The sequence below is a fragment of the Adelges cooleyi genome, unplaced genomic scaffold, assembly GCF_023614345.1.
Source record: "Adelges cooleyi isolate 19-005CV unplaced genomic scaffold, UGA_ACOO_1.1 ACOO_flye_CR_arks_rails_tigmint_CR_PRNA_30, whole genome shotgun sequence".
NCBI lineage: Eukaryota > Metazoa > Arthropoda > Insecta > Hemiptera > Adelgidae > Adelges > Adelges cooleyi.
Genome location: NW_026095971.1, coordinates 21,465,855 through 21,487,455, shown reverse-complemented (window position 1 = coordinate 21,487,455; position 21,601 = coordinate 21,465,855). Strand labels below are relative to the sequence as shown.

General features: G+C 26.4%; 2 protein-coding genes across 25 annotated transcripts; both read left to right on the top strand.

The window, feature by feature from the left end:
- Positions 1–593: 593 nt before the first annotated feature.
- Positions 594–16,549, top strand: LOC126838636 (uncharacterized). 2 transcript variants are annotated; one of them, XM_050573225.1, is made up of 10 exons: positions 594–693; positions 2,687–2,713; positions 3,064–3,090; positions 3,392–3,418; positions 3,726–3,752; positions 3,843–3,869; positions 4,328–4,357; positions 5,305–5,328; positions 5,770–5,875; positions 16,526–16,549. In XM_050573225.1, the coding sequence occupies exons 1-9, from the start codon at positions 639–641 to the stop codon at positions 5,826–5,828; spliced, it is 303 nt and encodes a 100-aa protein (XP_050429182.1). In that variant the 5' UTR covers positions 594–638; the 3' UTR covers positions 5,829–5,875; positions 16,526–16,549. The 2 variants fall into 2 exon arrangements, with proteins under 2 accessions (XP_050429182.1, XP_050429183.1); XM_050573226.1 differs by lacking the exon at positions 16,526–16,549 and adding an exon at positions 6,130–6,242.
- LOC126838635 (uncharacterized) lies at positions 10,268–16,270 on the top strand. 23 transcript variants are annotated; one of them, XM_050573203.1, is made up of 19 exons: positions 10,274–10,383; positions 10,540–10,563; positions 10,884–10,916; positions 12,060–12,086; positions 12,298–12,324; positions 12,516–12,560; positions 13,081–13,107; positions 13,559–13,585; positions 13,908–13,934; positions 13,999–14,025; positions 14,128–14,154; positions 14,219–14,245; positions 14,348–14,374; positions 14,439–14,465; positions 14,568–14,594; positions 14,657–14,683; positions 15,147–15,176; positions 15,837–15,860; positions 16,174–16,270. In XM_050573203.1, exons 1-19 carry the CDS (start codon positions 10,329–10,331, stop codon positions 16,227–16,229), a joined length of 591 nt encoding a protein of 196 aa, XP_050429160.1. In that variant the 5' UTR covers positions 10,274–10,328; the 3' UTR covers positions 16,230–16,270. The 23 variants fall into 23 exon arrangements, with proteins under 23 accessions (XP_050429162.1, XP_050429160.1, XP_050429159.1 ...); XM_050573202.1 differs by lacking the exon at positions 13,908–13,934 and adding an exon at positions 13,688–13,714; XM_050573200.1 differs by lacking the exons at positions 13,908–13,934; positions 13,999–14,025 and adding exons at positions 13,688–13,714; positions 13,779–13,805.
- Positions 16,550–21,601: the final 5,052 nt, after the last annotated feature.

Below are 21,601 nucleotides of genomic sequence, written 5' to 3'. Positions count from 1 at the left end.
TTAAAGTTATAAGAGTTTAAAAGTTAGGATAGAAGGGAAAGTTTGGTTGGGAAATGTACGCACATAAAAAGAATACTACACTCCATCTTATCTCTTCCTGCCAAGAACTTGAAACTTAATGACAGTCTTTTTTATGCATCCCCCAGAAATCATTCTGTATAAAAAGGGGGATAGATGAGTCATAGCAACGGGATATTTAGCTTGCTCAGTGCATATGCGTTTAGTATTTAATAAAAATGTGATGTTACAATAGTAAATGTCAGGAAAATGTATTATACTTTATATGCAGTTTTAAAAAAAAATTATGATAACGTATAAAATTGGATAATTTTTTATGTTGTATTGGAATATTTAAAATATTGTACAATTATTATTTTTTAACTTCAACCGAAGATGTTTATTGCTAACGTTAGGTTTGCTCCACCTCACAGGTTTTTTGAAAACATGTACCATTTTGTTTTTTACAAATAACATTGCCTTTTGCGTCATACTTTAATACATCTGTTACTATACCTATAGCCTGAACACAACTTGCTAAATAATATACATTATGTCCATTTACATTTTTCTCTGTACATTTAAAGGTTGTGTATTGTAGAAATATTTTTCAGAATTACAAAAGTTCATTGATACAAAATATGCAAAAATCTACAATTTTTTTCATGTTTTTCATTATGATGGAAATAGCATTGGGTAATTATTATTTGTATTTTTTTTAATACATTCTCAGGTTTAACACTATAATTATCATAATTTTATGGTTTCTAATGAAATAACAAATTATGTTCAAAATTATGTACGCGAGTATGAATTTATATTAAAACCTAATTTTGTTGTTTATATATTTTAGTCACACAAGGTCAACCATTTCCAAATACGTTAATAAATTATATACAGCTATACATTTTATATACAATTTTATACACGTTTTCTATTTATCTTGTATATATTTACTAGTTTATTGTATAATACGACCGTGTAGTAATATAGACCTAAAAGTAGACAACAGTACGCTTAATGATTACTCTTATTATACATTTGTTTTTGGAGTATTTACACGGTACCAAAAGTAAATAAAATATTTGATAAAAATAATGATTTTTATAATGAGCTTTATTAAAGCTGCACCCACTAATATGTGTAAATAATGATATTCAATCAACAGTTATTTTATTTGTGTTATCCGTTGGTTAGGTGGGAAAAATGTGGTGGAAAAAAAGTTGATTGGTAATTTAACTTTGTTTTTTAATAATACATGTGTCAAAACGCCAAATACGAACGACCTTTTGAAACACTCCCATGCAGAACTATTTGAAACTCACCCTGCATGTCTGTTCCGACATAAAGAATGTTTTTCGTCAGTAAATCAATTTTTTTCGTTTATTTTGGTCCTTATCTTACAAATTGATGATTATATTTTTAGTTTTATCCTTCACTCTTTTTGTTTTAATCGTTTTTTTAAAGTCTCTTCGGACATAAAAACATTTGTTAAAAATAATTCTTATCTTATATTCTTATGTAAAATAATTGTTTTTATTCGAGTAACAGAAAGTTTTTAATGTTAGTTTATAATCTAAAAAGTTTACTTTTTCGTGTTTCCCTCTTGAGAATTTTTCTGATATTTTTTTAAAAATCTGAGAAAACTTTTAAACTAGATACTTCATAAAAACGCCTAAAAAGCAAAAAAGAGTTATAAGATGTACTAATCATTATAATAGTTGAAATGTGTGTAAAATTTACATATTTTTCTTTTTTATATATATTATAAGCTCAATAAATGATACTCTGTCTCTCGAAAAAATAAATCAATATTATTTTCAGAAAGCTGAGATTATTTTACATAAGAAACTGTTTATTAATAGTTTTTTTATGGCAGTAGATACTATAGAAAAACGATAAAAAATTTGAGTAAATAAAATAAACTAAAAATACTTTATACGACTACTATGGCTAAAATAATTGAAAAAAAATTTGAGAATATCTTTTCATCGAAACAGACATGCCCGAATGGTCGTTCATATTTGAAGTATTGGGCCATATAAATTTGCTTTTATTACTCACCGTGATTACTTATTTATATGTATACCATTTGTAAATGGTAGTATTTCTAAACAAGCGTCCATTATTAGACCTGACTACAGCAATTGAAGCAATAAAGGATAATTTGACTACCTTAAAATTTATACGAGAATAACTAATTATTATCAAATGGCTTGTATCATATATTTAAATTTAATTCTTAAGAAGTTACATGTTACTCTGCGTTAGTGAAAACAACAGAAAAATAGACTTTTCACATCAATTTAAAGTTAGCATAACATTAATATTATTTGTATAACCTGTTGGTTTAGATAGTGAATCGTCAAATGTCTCTACAGGTCAGTATAAACTAAGGAGTTAGTAGTTACCTAATGGATAATGTGGATAAACATACACATATTTAGTGTTTTAGGATAGAAATCATTCTTTATATTACTCTGAGATAGCCAAACAAAAATTGTTTGTCATACATATCATATAAACTATTTCATTCTTAAATTTAGTTAATTGGAATTTCATATAATTTTTTTATCTTTATTTACTGAAAATAAAATATTTCCTAACAACAATTTCTAAGTGGATATATTTATATATATAATATTTATTTAAATAACATTAATTTAATTTGTGTAACCGGTTGGTTTAGATAGTGAATCGTCATATGTCCCAACAGGTCAGTATAAACTAAGGAGTTAGTAGTTCATATATTTTAAAATATGTTTGAAAATAAATTTATTATTTAGAAGTATACATATATTACTCTACATTAGTGAAAACAATATTTTATAAAAAAAAATTTAATATTTTTAACATTAATTTAAAGTTAGCAATATATTAATTTGTTGGTTGGGTGATGAACCGGAGAATGTCCAATTAGGTTAATATAAACTAAGGAGTTTGTAGTTACCTAATAGATAATGTTTATATACAATATTTATTAATATAACATTTATTTGCAAGACTTTTTACATCAATTTAAAGTTAGCATAACATTAATATTATTTGTATAACCTGTTGGCTTAGGTGGTGAATCGTCAAATGTCTCTACAGGTCAGTATAAACTAAGGAGTTAGTAGTTCATATATTTTAAAATATGTTTAAAAATAAATTTAATTATTTAGACATATATTACTCTACATTAGTGAAAACAATATTTTATAACAACAAATTTAATATTTTTAACATTAATTTAGAGTTAGCAATATATTAATTTGTTGGTTAGGTGATGAACCGGAGAATGTCCAATTAGGTTAATATAAACTAAGGAGTTTGTAGTTACCTAATAGATAATGTTTATATACAATATTTATTAATATAACATTTATTTGATTTGTGTAACCTGTTGGTTTAGGTAATGAATGGTCAAATGTCTCTACAGGTCAGTATAAACTAAGGAGTTAGTAGTTACCTAATGGATAATGTGGATAAACATACACATATTTAGGGTCTTAGGATAGAAATCATTCTTTATATTACTCTGAGATAGCCAAACGAAAAATTGTTTGTCATACATATCATATAAACTATTTCATTCTTAAATTTAGTTAATTGGAATTTCACATATTTTTTTTTCTTTATTTACTGAAAATAAAATATTTCCTAACAACAAATTCTAAGTGGATAATGTTTATATATAATATTTATTTAAATAACATTAATTTAATTTGTGTAACCTGTTGGTTTAGGTAGTCAATCGTCATATGTCCCAACAGGTCAGTATAAACTAAGGAGTTAGTAGTTACCTAATGGATAATATATATATATACATACATATACAAGCAATACATTAATTTGTTGGTTAGATGATGAACAGGAGAATGTCCAATTAGGTTAGTATAAACTAAGAAGTTTGTAGTTATCTAACGGATACTGTGTATAAACATACACATGCTTAGTGTTTTAGGATAGAAATCATTCTTTATATTACTCCAAGTCAGCCGAACGAAAAATTATTTGTCATACCTACATATTTTATAAATTGTTTCATAATAAATTTAGTTTAATGGAATTTGACATATTTTCCTATGTTTATTAGTAAATAAAAAATTTCCTAACAAACAATTTTAAATGTGGATATTTCAATAAATATTTAAAAAATATGGTAAGAAATTTTAGAGATGAAAATGATAGTAAGCCAGATAAATCTGCAACATTTCAATAAAGATTTTTTTTTATGTAAAAGCTGCACCAAAGTTCTAAACAATCGTATAAAACATGATTCCTATTTAAACTCATTGGTTTTTTTTTTTAAATATTAATTTAATATGTATTATTTGACGGATTATAGTTAGCGTCAACCAGTCAAAAAAACCTCAAGGTATTGTATAGACAATAGAGTTAGTGGTTACTTGATGTATACTTTCTTTTTTATATTACATGCTCTTCTTTAACTCGCTACCACGTTTGTACCTTTGTAAAAACGTGTATTTTTAAAATTTTGCAAAGTTAATTGAACTCATTTCCCGATGTCGTAGAGGGCTGAAACATACCACAGACACTTATCTTGGATGACAATACAATATCCTGTAATATTATTGAGACCTTGACGTCCAATTAGCAAATGCCAGGGGGTCAAATTAAGGGGGTCATTTCACTAAAGTTTCATGTTTTTTCAAATCTTCCAAAATTAACTTAGGAACTTATTCGCAATTATTAAGTACCTTTAATAAGACTAAACAGTAAAAAATAAAATTAATAAGTACAAAATTAACAATTTCAAATAATGTTAAAGATCTTTAATTGTTTACTAAAAAGAAACGCGGGGGCTCTATTTGTTGAATATAGCCCACGCTTTTATTATAAGTCAAAAATTAAAGTTGTTTAACATTATTTAAAATTGTAGTTAATTTTCGGTTGTTTTCAAAGTAATTGACATTTAGAAAAAAAATGTGATACAATTGATTTGTAAATTGTTCTCGTAGTAAAATTATTTTTTACTTTTTAGTATTTTTTTTTTTTTTTTGGTTAATTTATTATTTTTGTATACCATCAAGTCAGTTCTTTTTCTTACCATTATCATTTTTTCCCCCTGTTTATCGTCGAACCCTTACTCTAACACTGTATAAGTTCAAACCACCAGCAATACATGAAATCTGGTTAATTTTCTTCTACTGGAATTAGAATAGTAACCCTTTTTAGCAGTTTTAAAAATCGTGTAAAAAATGTTATATTTAAAGCTATTATTTTCTTACATGTTAACTATAAAAAATGTTTTATTGTTAAAAGTTCTCAAATAAATAAAACAAATTTTTTGTTTTTTTTTAGTTTGCGGGGGTTCATTAAAACGACGTATGTTTTCTTAACATCTATTACCTACTTTGTTTCATTAAATTTTGTTTGCACAATTGAACTATGCGGTACCAAAAATATTCACGATTGAAGATAACTTATCTTGGACGTCTTAAATCTCTTGTTCGTTTATTTTGAAATGTTGGATTTATAATAGTTCTATAATCGAATATCTTTAAAACAATTTTAAACATGTTGTATAATAGTATACACTGTAATATAAAGTATATTATTATAAAACGCATATTTTATGTTCGTGTACATTGTGCAATGATTTGAACTTATATATATATATATATACCCAGGCATAAAGCTTAGTGCAGTTGTGCAACTTCAAAAAGATTTCATCATTTTGTGCTATTTTTATATTTTACACCAATAGATTTTAATCATAATCTTCGTTATATTTTAAAAATAACTAATACTTTTTTTGCTTAAAAGTTTGTTCAACTGTCAAATGCTGTCAGTTGTGTAATAAGGCTCCTCCGACAAATGACTAATGAGACACCTTGTATAAAATTTTGCTGCAATCCGTGCTGGTGCAAAAGTAGGTAGTCATTACTTATTTTTAAAAGATGATTTGTTTTAATTTAAAAAGTGAACATTATTAATTTGGTGATTCACTTCCCCTTTTTCATATTACGGAAATTATTTTTTTCTTCCGAGGGAATTCCTTGACAGCGTCTTAATAACGAAAATACAAAATATAATTAATTTACATTGTTTTTTTTTTAACATAGGTAACATTATAAAAATTAATTCTATCTAAGCTATGTATTAATAAAGTTTTTTTTTTGACAGAAAATATCCAAAAATGACAACAATCCGAATTGCAGACATATACAGTTATAAATACAGCTTCTAAATAAATAAAAAAAAATTAAATTGTGTACCTAAAATATTACTAAACCAAAACCATATATTTCACGAATGCATAATAAACCTCTACTATCTGGAAAATTAAATATATCTTGTTTTTCATTAGTACAAGTTTTCAAACTTGTTTACTATATTTTCACCAATCTCATCATTTGACGTTTACTTTAAAACAGGGAACAATCCCATCTGTTACATTAAACAATAAAAATATACCGAAATCCTCTAACGCTCGCTATTTAGGTCTAATCCTTGACCAACGGCTAACCTGGGCTCACCACATAAAAAACAAAAGAATCCTTTTACACTCGAGGAGGTAATCAGTCTATTACCTAGTTGGTAAACACTCAAACCTCAGCTTAAAAACAAAAATCCTACTTTATAAAACTCTCTTGATGCCAATTTGGACTTACGGCATCCAACTCTGGGGAGCGGCAAAAAAATCATATACGAACTAAATACAAGCTTTCCAATCTATAACCTATCCGTATTATCACGAACGCCCCTGCCTACGTCTCTAACCATACTTTACACACTGACTTAAAAATAAACACAGTTGACGAAACGGCCAAAATCCTCTATAAACGATTCCGTTCTCGTCTGACAAATCATAAAAATCCTTTAATATCCGCCCTCAATTCCGATACCATCCCAGGCAACCCACCCCGTAGGCTAAAGAGGAAATGGTGTAGAGATTTAAATGTAAATTAAAATCCCAAGTCAATCCAATAAAATGCCTAAACCACTCAAGTTAAAGAGTGCCGCCATTGGGCGGCGGCTTTTATTCATGTGTATCCATGTCATTGTATTATTTCCGCTTACGGACTTAATGTAATATAATAATTACAGATTGTTTGTTTTACCAATAAAATGTTAAAAAAAAAAATTAAAAAAATATTTTCACCAGATTTTATTACTGTAGCTTTGTTCAAATACAATGTGTATATGATTCCTCTGTTGTTATAGGCCATGTCGACGTTTTGCATAATCTCAAAGGGGTTTGTCTAGATAAATCTTCGGATAAAATAAAAATATAATAACCGCAATCTTTTCACAATTGATTTGGTGTGAATGTAAAATTCTAGAAAACTCAAGTGGTGACAAGGTGGTGCCTTCGGTTTGAGGATTAATTAAATGATTTAAGTTCGAAGGTTCAGCTAAAATAAAGGCTTATGAATCGATACACGCAATTTCAAAATAATATTATAACTCACATGTACAGTTTATAATACGCGGATAGATCAAACGTTCCACCCGTCAAAAATTTAAGACTTTAAAAACTTTAAAAGTAAATACTCAAAACTTGTTGTACTATTTAATGGTTTTTAATAATATTGTAATATTTTCATATTGTATAAATCGAACAAATTTTGAAGTGCGGTTGGAAAATGCGCGCATATAAAAATAACTATTTTACTATTGATTTGTATAACACCCTCCAACACAGAAAAAAATACATAGTTGGTCCAACTTAATCTATCGGATAATAAATAAATGTCTAGGAGGAATAAATAAATAAATAGTTGGCCTAACTAAATATTTAGTTGGAGCAACCATTTATTTTGTTATTTAAACTAGATATTTATTGTGCCCTTATAATAACCATACTATTATTTAAATTAATAGGTAACACAAGGTACATCTTGTACATCTTATTTAAACGGGTTATATTTAACAAGAAACCTATTCAATATTCATCGATAATTTTCTGAATTACGGCTCGGTATAATAATATATTAAACATTTTAACTTACAGTTTTCGAAAAATATTAAGAATATTTTAAATAATAGACCATTATTTTATACAATGCTATTCAAAATTGTTTATAGCTAACGAAATATTTTTTTTCGGCTGAAGTGCTTTTTCGAAACATGAACGTTCGGTTTTTTTTACAACAACATTGCCATTTGCGTCATACTTTAATAAATCTGTATCAATATAGTTTAAATAACTATAATTAAATAATGTATTCGTTTAAATTGTTTACGACCCGAAAATGCTTAAAAATGTATTAATTGTATATGTTTTTAAAAAGAGGAACAGAAGCAAATTAGTATCATATCCCTAATGAATTTTCCGTATATAACAGAAAACATAATAATTGATACATTTTTTCTATTGATTTGTATACCAACCCCCTACACAGAAAAAACTAGATATTTATTGTGCCCCTATAATAACCATACTATAACTTAAAGTAATAGGTAACACAAGGTACATCTTGTACATCTTATTTAAACGGGTTACTTTTAACAAGAAACCTATTCAATATTCATCGATAATTTTCTGAATTACGGCTCGGTATAATAATATATTAAACATTTTAACATACTTTGTTCGAAAAATATGTGAAATATATGAAATATTAGACAATTGTTTATTGCTAACGAAAATATGTTTTATCCGGCTCAAATTTTTTCAGTAACATGAACGTTCTGTTGTTTTTCAAATAACATGCCTTATGCGACGTCATACTTTACTAAATCTGTTTCAATATAGTTTAAATAACTATTGTTAAACAATGAACACTTTATTCGTTAAAATTTTTTCGACCCGAAAATGCTTTAAAATTTAGTAATTGTACATGTTTTTAAAAAGAGAAACTAAATACTACTATTATATTAAGCAAATTAGCGTGTTATAATCAATAAATCTCCTGTATATAACAGGAAAACATAATATTGATATATTTTTACTGTTGATTTGTATACCACCCTCCTACACGAAAAAAACAGTTGCTCCAACTTAAACTATGGACTATTACATGGAGACATTAAACTTTTAGGCGGAATAACCACCTAAAAGCACCTTGTGCCCCTATAAGAATCATACTATTAGCTGCACCAACTTTTTAAATAATCAGTCCAAATAAAAATGTTTTGTGCTCGTATTTTAACCATAGATTTAGTTGAACCAATTTGTACTTTTAGGAGAGTTACTTAATTATTAAATTAATAGGTAACACAAGGTACATCTGGTGCCCAATATAATTATTTATTTGAATAGGTTACTTTTAACAAGAAACTTATTAATCGATGATTTTCTTCCTTGAGGTTCGGTATAATAATATATTTAACATTATGACCTAATATGTTCGAATAATATCTGAAATATTTGAAATATTGGATAGTCGCTTTATACAACGCTATATAATAAAATTGTTAATTGGTCCAACTAAATGTTTAGTTGGAACAACTGTTTAATTAATCAGTTCAAATAGATATGTATTGTGCTCGTATATTGACCATAGATTTGGTTGGGCCAATATAAAATAAACTACATATGATATACAGGGTTGTCAACTTATCGTGAATCACTCAATATCCAATGGGTTTAATTAATAATTGAATTTTTTTCCCCAAAATGTTTTTATATAATGTTATTTTTTTAGTTTTTTTGATAGCAACGTTTAAAACTTGAATGGAAACGCTGGTAATGATACTAAAAATGTTAACTGGGCGATAACCATTTTAAAATGACTATTTTTAAAATTATAAGAGTTTCAAAGTTAGGATAGAAGGGAAAGTTTGGTTGGGAAATGTACGCACATAAAAAGAATACTACACTCCATCTTATCTCTTCCTGCCAAGAACTTGAAACTTAATGACAGTCTTTTTTATGCATCCCCCAGAAATCATTCTGTATAAAAAGGGGGATAGATGAGTCATAGCAACGGGATATTTAGCTTGCTCAGTGCATATGCGTTTAGTATTTAATAAAAATGTGATGTTACAATAGTAAATGTCAGGAAAATGTATTATACTTTATATGCAGTTTTAAAAAAAAATTATGATAACGTATAAAATTGGATAATTTTTTATGTTGTATTGGAATATTTAAAATATTGTACAATTATTATTTTTTAACTTCAACCGAAGATGTTTATTGCTAACGTTAGGTTTGCTCCACCTTACAGGTTTTTTGAAAACATGTACCATTTTGTTTTTTACAAATAACATTGCCTTTTGCGTCATACTTTAATACATCTGTTACCATACCTATAGCCTGAATACAACTTGCTAAATAATATACATTATGTCCATTTACATTTTTCTCTGTACATTTAAAGGTTGTGTATTGTAGAAATATTTTTCAGAATTACAAAAGTTCATTGATACAAAATATGCAAAAATCTACAATTTTTTTTATGTTTTTCATTATGATGGAAATAGCATTGGGTAATTATTATTTGTATTTTTTTAATACATTCTCAGGTTTAACACTATAATTATCATAATTTTATGGTTTCTAATGAAATAACAAATTATGTTCAAAATTATGTACGCGAGTATGAATTTATATTAAAACCTAATTTTGTTGTTTATATATTTTAGTCACACAAGGTCGACCATATCCAAGTACGTTTATAAATTATATACAGCTATACATTTTATATACAATTTTATACACGTTTTCTATTTATCTTGTATATATTTACTAGTTTATTGTATAATACGACCGTGTAGTAATATAGACCTAAAAGTAGACAACAGTACGCTTAATGATTACTCTTATTATACATTTGTTTTTGGAATATTTACACGATACTAAAAGTAAATAAAATATTTGATAAAATTAATGATTTTAATAATGAGCTTTATTAAAGCTACACCCACTAATATGTGTAAATAATGATATTCAATCAACAGTTATTTTATTTGTGTTATCCGTTGGTTAGGTGGGAAAAATGAGGTGGAAAAAAAGTTGATTGGTAATTTAACTTTGTTTTTTAATAATACATGTGTCAAAACGCCAAATACGAACGACCTTTTGAAACACTCCCATGCAGAACTATTTGAAACTCATTCTGCATGTCTGTTCCGACATAAAGAATCTTTTTCGTCAGTAAATCAATTTTTTTCGTTTATTTTGGTCCTTATCTTACAAATTGATGATTATATTTTTAGTTTTATCCTTCACTCTTTTTGTTTTAATCGTTTTTTTAAAGTCTCTTCGGACATAAAAACATTTGTTAAAAATAATTCTTATCTTATATTCTTATGTAAAATAATTGTTTTTATTCGAGTAACAGAAAGTTTTTAATGTTAGTTTGTAATATAAAAAGTTTACTTTTTCGTGTTTCCCTCTTGAGAATTTTTCTGATATTTTTTTAAAAATCTGAGAAAACTGTAAAACTAGATACTTCATAAAAACGCCTAAAAAGCAAAAAAGAGTTATAAGATGTACTAATCATTATAATAGTTGAATTACTTACATATTAATTTAATATTAATTATTTACATATTTTTCTTTTTTATATATATTATAAGCTAAATAAATGATACTCTGTCTCTCGAAAAAATAAATCAATATTATTTTTAGAAAGCTGAGATTATTTTACATAAGAAACAGTTTTTTAGTAGATTTTTTATGGCAGTAGATACTATAGAAAAATGATAAAAAATTAGAGTAAATAAAAAAACTAAAAATACTTTATACGACTACTATGGCTAAAATAATTGAAAAAAAAATTTGATAATATTCTTTTCATCGAAACAGACATGCCCGAATGGTCGTTCATAGTTTTGGGCCATATATAATTGCTTTTATTACTCACCGTGCTTACTTATTTATATGTATACCATTTGTAAATGGTAGTATTTCTAAACAAGCGTCCATTATTAGACCTGACTACAGCAATTGAAGCAATAATGGATAATTTGACTATCTTAGAGTATATAAGAGAAAAACGAATTATTATTAAACTGCTTGTCACATATATTTTGAGAAATATTTGAATATAATTTAATTCTTTAGAAGTATACATATTACTCAAAATTAGCAAGCACAATATTATATAACAGAAAATCAATTATTTTTACATTCATTTTATTTGTATGACCTGTTGACTTAGGTGGTCAATCGTCAAATGCCCCAAAAGGTCAGTATAAACTAAGAATAATTTGACTACCTTAAAATTTATATGAGATTAACTAATTATTATCAAATAGCTAGTATCGTATATTTAAATTTAATTCTCGAGAAGTTACATATTACTTCACGTTAGTGAAAAAAACAGAAAATAAAAGACTTTATACATCAATTTAAAGTTAGCATAACATTAATATTATTTGTATAACCTGTTGGTTTAGGTGATGAAGTGCTAAGGATCCCAATAGGTCAGTATGTACTAAGAAGTTAGTAGTTCATATAATTTAGTATATATTTGAAAATAAATTTAATTATTTAGAAGTATACATATTACTCTACATTGGGGAAAACAATATTTTATAACGAAAAATTTAATATTTTTTACAATCATTTAAAGTTTGCAAAACATTAATTTAATTTTTATAACCTATTGGTTTAGATCATTTACTGACAGATATCCGAATAGGTGAAGATGAGGAGAATGGTACGTTATATAGCTATGATAATACATGCATTGTCGTTAACGGCTAACCTTAAAAGTTAAAATACTCAATGGTCAATAATATCTGCTTACTTTAGGGACTAGTGTGTCTGTACCTATTTACTACTTAGTAATAGTATTAACTTTTAACAATTACGATTTACAAGTACTTACAACGTATTTTTATTGGCAAGTCGATTTATTTCAATTTTAGATGAAACTGTAATCAAAATGTTATTCGACACTACTGAAATCAATTTCTTGGTTTAATTTGAACTTTCATTTGAAAACTGTTTCAACTTTTACCACCGTGGTAGTCTTAATTTACTCTATTAGTCGTTGATCGATTTCAGGTTAAATTTAAACAACAAGATTTAACACAGTTGGGTGTTAAACAATACAATGGGTACTCAGTTACTCAACATTGGTGAAAACAATAATATAAACCAGAAAATTAAAGATTTTTTACATTTATTTAAAGTCAGCTAAACAATTATTTAATTTTTATAACCTGTTGGTTTAGGTGGTGAATCGTCAAATGCCTCCATAGGTCAGTATAAACTAAGGAGTCAGTAGTTTGTACATCAGGTAGTCAGTAATTGAAGAAATAAAGAATAATTTGACTACCTTAACATATATACGAGAGTAACTAATTATTATCAAATGGCTTGTATCATACATTTAAATTTAATTCTTAAGAAGTTACATGCGTTAGTGAAAACAACAGAATAAAAGACTTTTTACATTAATTTAAAGTTAGCATAACATTAATATTATTTGTATAACCTGTTGGCTTAGGTGGTGAATCGTCAAATGCCCCAATAGGTCAGTATTAACTAAGGATTTAGTAGTTCATATATTTTAGGATATATTTGAAAATAAATTTAATTATTTAGAAGTATACATATTACTCTACATTAGTGAAAACAATATTTTATAACAAAAAATTATATATTTTTAACATTAATTTAAAGTTAGCAATACATTAATTTGTTGGTTAGGTGATGAACCGGAGAATGTCCAACTAAGTTAGTATAAACTAAGGAGTTTGTAGTTACCTAATGGATAATGTTTATATATAATATTTATTAAAATAACATTTATTTGATTTGTATATCCTGTTGGTTTAGGTGGTCAATCGTCAAATATCCCAAAAGGTTAGTAGTTACCTAATGGATAATATATATATGTATACAAGCAATACATTAATTTGTTGGTTAGGTGATGAACCGGAGAATGTCCAATTAGGTTAGTATAAACTAAGGAGATTGTAGTTACCTAATGGACAATGTTTATATATAATATTTATTAAAATAACATTTATTTGATTTGTATATCCTGTTGGTTTAGGTGGTCAATCGTCAAATATCCCAAAAGGTTAGTAGTTACCTAATGGATAATATATATATGTATACAAGCAATACATTAATTTGTTGGTTAGGTGATGAACCGGAGAATGTCCAATTAGGTTAGTATAAACTAAGGAGATTGTAGTTACCTAATGGACAATGTTTATATATAATATTTATTAAAATAACATTTATTTGATTTGTATATCCTGTTGGTTTAGGTGGTCAATCGTCAAATATCCCAAAAGGTTAGTAGTTACCTAATGGATAATATATATATGTATACAAGCAATACATTAATTTGTTGGTTAGGTGATGAACCGGAGAATGTCCAATTAGGTTAGTATAAACTAAGGAGTTTGTAGTTACCTAATGGACAATGTTTATATATAATATTTATTAAAATAACATTTATTTGATTTGTATATCCTGTTGGTTTAGGTGGTGAATCGTCAAATATGCCAAAAGGTTAGTAGTTACCTAATGGATAATATATATATGTATACAAGCAATACATTAATTTGTTGGTTAGGTGATGAACCGGAGAATGTCCAATTAGGTTAGTATAAACTAAGGAGATTGTAGTTACCTAATGGACAATGTTTATATATAATATTTATTAAAATAACGTTAATTTAATTTGTGTAACCTGTTGGTTTAGGTGGTCAATCGTCAAATATGCCAAAAGGTTAGTAGTTACCTAATGGATAATATATATATATACAAGCAATACATTAATTTGTTGGTTAGGTGATGAACAGGAGAATGTCCAATTAGGTTAGTATATACTAAGGAATTTGTAGTTACCTAATGGATAATGTTTATATATAATATACATAAACATATATAGTGTTTAAGGATATAAATCATTCTTTATATTACTCTAAGACAGCCGAACGAAAAATTATTTGTCATACCTACATATTTTATAAATTGTTTCATAATAAATTTAGTTTAATGGAATTTGACATATTTTCCTATGTTTATTAGTAAATAAAATATTTCCTAACAAACAATTTTAAATGTGGAAATTTCAATAAATATTTTATAAAAATGGTAAGAAATTTTAGAGATGAAAATGATAGTAAGCCAGATAAATCTACAACATTTCAATAAAGATTTTTTTTTATGTAAAAGCTGCACCAAAGTACTAAACAATCGTATAAAACATGATTCCTATTTAAACTCATTGGTTTTTTTTTTAATATTAATTTTATATGTATTATTTGACGGATTATAGTTGGTGGCAAGCAGTCAAATAAACCTAAAGGTATTGTATAGACAATAGAGTTAGTGGTTACTTGATGTATACTTTCTTTTTTATATTACATGCTCTTCTTTAACTCGCTACCACGTTTGTACCTTTGTAAAAACGTGTATTTTTAAAATTTTGCAAAGTTAATTTAACTCATTTCCCGATGTCGCAGAGGTCTAAAATATGGCATAGACACTTATCTTGGATGAATAGAGCCCACGATTTTATTTTATGTCAAAACTTAAAGATATTTAACATGATTAAAAATTGTAGTTGATTTTCGGTTGTTTTCAAAGTAATTGACATTTAGAAAAAAAATGTGATACAATTGATTGGAAAATTGTTCTCGTAGTAAAATTATTTTTTACTTTTTAGTATTTTATTTTTTAGTTAAATTATTATTAAGGCAGTTCTTTTTCTTATTATTATCCTTTTTTTCCCCCTGTTTATCGTCGAACCCTTTCTCTAACACTGTATAAGTTCAAACCGCCAGCAATACATGAAATCTGGTTAATTTTCTTCTACTGGAATTAGAATAGTAACCCTCTTAGCAGTTTTAAAAATCGTGTAAAAAATGTTATAATTAAAGCTATTATTTTCTTACATGTTAACTATTAAAAATGTTTTATTGTTAAAAGTTCTCAATAAATAAAAATTATTTTTTGTTTTTTTTAGGTTGCGGGGGTTCATTAAAACGACGTATGTTTTCTTAACACCTATTACCTACTTTGTTTCATTAAATTTTGTTTGCACAATTGAACTATGCGGTACCAAAAATATTCACGATTGAAGATAACTTATCTTCCAAGATATTTAAGATATTTACTTTAAACTGGTTTAATGTGATGTTATCGTTAATAACTTATATACCCAGGCATAAAGCTTAGTGCAGTTGTGCAACTTCAAAAAGATTACATAATTTTGTGCTATTATTATATTTTACACCACTTAATTTTGATTCATAACCTTCGTTATAATGTAAAAAATACCTAATACTTTTTTTGCTCAAAAGTTTGTTCAACTGTCCCATGCCAGTTGTGTAGAAAGGCTCCTCCGACAAATGACTAATGAGACACCTTGTATAAAATGTTGCTGCAATCCGTGCTGGTGCAAAAGAAGGTAGTTACTTATTTTTAAAAATGATTTGTTTTAATTTAAAAAGATAATATTATTGATTTGGTGATTCACTTCCCCTTTTTCATACTACGGAAATTATTATTTTCTTCCGAGGGAATTCCTCGACAGCGTCTTAATAACGAAAGTACAGTACATAATTAATTTACATTGTTTTTTTTTTTAACATAGGTAACATTATAAAAATTAATTCTATTTAAGCTATGTATTAATAAAGTTTTTTTTGACAGAAAATATCCAGAAATGACAACAATCCAAATTGCAGATATATACAGCTATAATTACAGCTTCTAAATAAATATAAATATAAAAAAATTAAATTGTGTACCTAAAATATTACTAAACCAAAACCATATATTTCACGAATCCATAATAAACTTCTACTATCTGGAAAATTAAATATATCTTGTTTTGCATTAGTACAAGTTTTCAAACTTGTTTACTATATTTTCACCAGATTTTATTACTGTAGCTTCGTTCAAATACAATGTGTATATGATTCATCTATTGTTATAGGCCATGTCGACATTTTGCATAATCTCAAAGGGATTTGTCTAGATAGATCTTCGGATTAAATTAAAATATAATAACCGTAAATGGTTGAAGCGCTTTGAATGTGACATGTTATCTTTTGATTTGGTGTGAATGTAAAATTCTAGAAAGTGGTGACAAGGTCGTGCCGTCGGTACAACCCTCAGTTTGAGGATTAATTAAATGATTTATGTTTGAAGGTTCAGCCTAGGTTTATAAATCGATACACGCAATTTCAAAATAATATTATAACTAACAATTACAGTTTATAATACGCGGATAGATCAAACGTTCCACCCGTCAACCATTTTAAACCTTTAAAAACTTTAAAAGAAAATACCTACTCAACACTTGTTGTACTATTTACTGGTTTTAAATAATATTGTAATATATTCACATTGTATAAATTAATCAACATTTTGAAACAATAGTGAAACTCGAGCTAAGGAATTTTATTTTAAATGTCACTTTTAGCGAAAACATTGAAATTAGATCGGCCGTAGTATTCCAAAAAGGTGCAGTTTGATCTACAAAAATGCTCAATAACTTTTTTAAAAATTATCGAAATAGTTCCGAATTTATATGAATTGTTCTTAAAACATAGTACTATCGATAAACGTTAACAATCCTAAAAAAAATATCATAAACTCTTTCCCCTAGAAGTGATAGATTTTTTTCTTTATTTCACTTTTTCAAGCAAAGTTTTAAAGATTTAGATCTTAAAATTAGACCGAAGGTAGATCTAAAATGGAACTATAACATATACAATTTTCTCAAAAATCTGTAGTCAAATTTTGTTTTTATTATGGAAAAATACTAAAAATAGGGTAAATTTACACATTGGCCGTAGTCAGTTTCTAGGTTGCTATGTGTGAGTGTATCAACAGTCAACAGGTTATGAAAATATTTTCATTATATTGTTAATTAAGATACATGGGTAACTTCGACAGTACATTTTCATAGTCAGACGATCAACTCTTATCGTATCCATCCTGCACAAGACTAAATATGACATTTTAAGTAGATATTATGGATGGTCCCACGATATCTTCTAAACCGCTATAACTGGTTTGAACATACTATCCACGGATTTTTTACAACGATTTTGTTTTTTTCATCGATGCGCAAAAAGAAGTCGTGGAAACTTGAAAAAAAAAACAATTTGCATAATGTTACAACAACTATTGGTATTATATCGACCTATAAAACAAACAGTAAACAGTATTTTTTTAGTGAAATATTTTCGTATTCGAATCATTTGTACAAATGAAAACAACTACAACGACAAAAACAGCAGAAAACACATAAACCATTTCAGTTTTAAACGAAATACATATATTTTCAATTCAAACCTACGTGTCGGTCAAATATCTGTTTATACTTCATACTGAGAACGAAAAGACTGTTTGTGAATAGCAGTGAGAACATTTTCATTTCCCGGCAGGTCTCACGTACATATTTTGAATTATTATGTTTTCAAAAAATATTATACTACTTTTGTGTGTGTTGGGTCTTGTAGAGAAAAGTATTACCGCAGATGAAGAAAATAATAATATGTCCAATACAGTGTATGTAGCTTCTATGGAGGTATGTATCTAAAAATCAGAAATATTTAAAAGCTTATAGTAAACATGGCCAAAACAACATAAACACCTATTGCAATAAAATATAGATGGTAACAAATTTTCGATAGAGATTGTACGAAGATTATTGTATGGGGATAACATTGTAAGAAGAGTGGTGCAAATTCGTATTCGATTAATTGAATTTGAAATTATCAGAATAACTTTTGTATGAATAATGTGTTATTTAGATAAAGTTTTATTCGAATAATGCAACACACTGATTGTAAGTTATGTGTACAAATTTTCATTTTTTTCTAATGTTTTATTTATATTTCATCCAAGTAGGTGTAACAAAAGCACAAAATAAACACATCAGCACTACAAAAAAAGATTTTAAAACTTTTAACTTTTCAACTAGATTTATTCCCTTTGTTCGTATTAAAACGATTCGAATAAAATTAATTGTACATAATATTCTAGAATATAAATCCAAATCTGGATCACTTGACAGACGAGGAATGGATAGAGATATTTAACGAGTACGACAACGACGATTGTAATGGTTTAATCTCCGCAACAGAATTACAGAAACTAGTATTTGTCAAGTTCAGAGGATTCCTCACCATTCGCAAAGCACAGTCATATATATATATATTTAATTAATTTAGAGAGTAATATATTAAAAATAAAACAATGTTCTACGAAAAATTCATTCTACAAATGTCATAATTATTTTCAGAAAGCGATTGTATACGATTGGAACAGTTGAACAATATGAAACCGATAATATATGTTTTATCACAGGTTTATTGAGTTTTTAATTTTTACTATACAGGGTGGTCCATTTTTTGAATTTTGTAGTTTTTTCTTTTGTAAAAAAATTGTATTTATTTTACATTTTAATGGTAACGTAAATATTTAGCTAACATTTTAAGTTGAGAGTAATTAGCTAAAATTTTCAATGGTTGATTCACCGACACCTAGCTCTTTTGCATTTTCTCAGTTTTGATGTTTTCAGACATTTTTACATTTATCTTTTAGACCTTGATATTTGTTTTGGTTGTGACTGAAAGTCATAAACCATTAAAATATTCCCAAAAAAAAACCCTTATACATACTTCAACCGAATTATATATTAAACAAATCATCATTTAAACTTGATTTAATACTTGAAAAATGTAAATTTTAATATTAACGTTGAATAGACATCTTCAGAAATCTGAAGTACCTACTATTTGTATGTAGTAAGTTAAGAAAAGGAAAGATGAGGATAAAGAAGTATTAGAACTTTTGTAACTCTGAAAGTATAACTATCCAAAACTAATTATCGACCAAACAATATTTTCAGCAAAGTATTCCCAATTAAAAAATTAAATTAATTATATAAGTCACCATTTAAGTTTCGACAATTGATAGAATACCAAGAAGAAGAAAAATTTGAGTGTTTTTAATTTTGTAAAATAACAAAACTAATATGTCACAAAAAGAAAAAACTACAAAATTAATGTGTATTATCCTTAATGAATCATTATAAATAATATTTTGTTTGCATCTAAATCTAACCAAAAAAAGTCATTAATAAATTGATATAATATGTGCTTTGTGTATTTTTTTTAGAGACAAACTGAAGATGAGATTGAAAAATTGAATCCAACTTACCAAATTTTGAGTAAAGATTTCGTAGCAAATATTTAACTGTTCCCACGCGAGAAAGAAATTTTAGAAGTACTAAAAATTGTTGGCCATAACGGTAGTAAAAACTTAACTATTTATTGAACGTTTTGTTTTTTAATTATCTACAAACTGTTTACAGAAAGTTTACCAATTGAATCGACAGAGTACTGCAAAATACTAAAAATGTTGCAGGCTTCGCTACGGGTTGGTAGTTATAATTTTAATATTATATTTAATTTCATAAAATTATCAACAATAATCTTTTAACATATTATTTGAACATATTCGTCTTAGATAAAAAAAAAAAATGTAATTTTTAATATTTTGTTTATTATTTTGGTACTTAAATAGTTTTATATTTAAGTATGTCGGCTATAGAGTAAATTTGCGTATAAATTAAATCTTATCGTTTTGATACTTTTGTATTAAATCATATAATATAATATGTTTCTTAAAATATCTAGATGGAAAAGATACACAAGGATTTTCTTTCAACAGACGGTAAATACTTAAGTACAACATTGTAGTGGACATTTTTGTTGAATAATATTTAAATTTTTCCAGGCAAAGACGATTTTCTTGAATATATAAGTAAACATCCATTGTTCGCAGATACACCTGATATAAACTCTACACTCTACAATCAATTCAAGAGGTTAATTATTGGTTGAAAAGTATAACATTTTTGAATAGGTACCAATAATTTGTAAATTTATTATGGCAAGCCAAAAACGTTTTTAAAAAAATGTAAATTTGTTTCATATATTCAAATATATTTCTCAAAATAAAATTAAAGAATTAACTATGCACAAGAATATTGTATTATAGATATTTGTATAATACATTATACATACATACATTTCAATAGAGATATACGATTTTCTATGATCAATAGATTATTTAATGAATTTATACATCTGCTAAAGATTTAATAAATAGATAACATGTAATAAAATATTTGTTTGTATACTTTATGATTTTTCTTATTAAACTTTGATGGAAACAAATTCGCCCTTTCCTAAACCTTATGGCTTAAAGCCTTATATTATGTTAATGACTTTAAGTTCTAATATTAAATCAGTATATTATGACTTAATAAATAACCTGAAAGAATACTATTTTTTAACTAGATAATCGAAAGCAATTTTATAAGATAAATTCAGTACGAAAAGTGCAGAAATCGGTTAATGTTGGTTTAAAACAATTATATTTTAGTTTAGTAGTCGTGTACGCCTAATAATTGACACAACATAATGGCGGTACTATTATTATTGAATTTTAATAATTAAGTTACGGCTTAAAAAATAAAGAAAAAATATGCTTAATTGTGTTCGATCGTTGAGAGTGTATAATTTTCTCATCAAACCGTGTCTGCATGTGTTTTTACAATCAGCAATCATCATATTATTTTAAATAGTGTCTACGGATACTCAGAAAAACGTCACCTCGTGTTTTAGCATTAAAACTCAGTTGGCAAAAAAAAAATAAATATTGTTAATTATTTAAACATTTTGAATATTGCCACTATAATATTAT

Coding starts and splice junctions, on each gene's coding strand:
- LOC126838636 (XM_050573225.1), top strand. CDS start 639: ATGCAAAAATCTACAATTTTTTTCATGTTTTTCATTATGATGGAAATA. Junction 2,714..3,063: donor ATCGTCATATGTCCCAACAG/GTCAGTATAAAC, acceptor CTGTTGGCTTAG/GTGGTGAATCGTCAAATGTC. Junction 4,358..5,304: donor CCAGTCAAAAAAACCTCAAG/GTATTGTATAGA, acceptor GTTTTTTTTTAG/TTTGCGGGGGTTCATTAAAA.
- LOC126838635 (XM_050573203.1), top strand. CDS start 10,329: ATGCAAAAATCTACAATTTTTTTTATGTTTTTCATTATGATGGAAATA. Junction 10,564..10,883: donor ACAAGGTCGACCATATCCAA/GTACGTTTATAA, acceptor TCCGTTGGTTAG/GTGGGAAAAATGAGGTGGAA. Junction 14,466..14,567: donor ACCGGAGAATGTCCAATTAG/GTTAGTATAAAC, acceptor CTGTTGGTTTAG/GTGGTCAATCGTCAAATATG.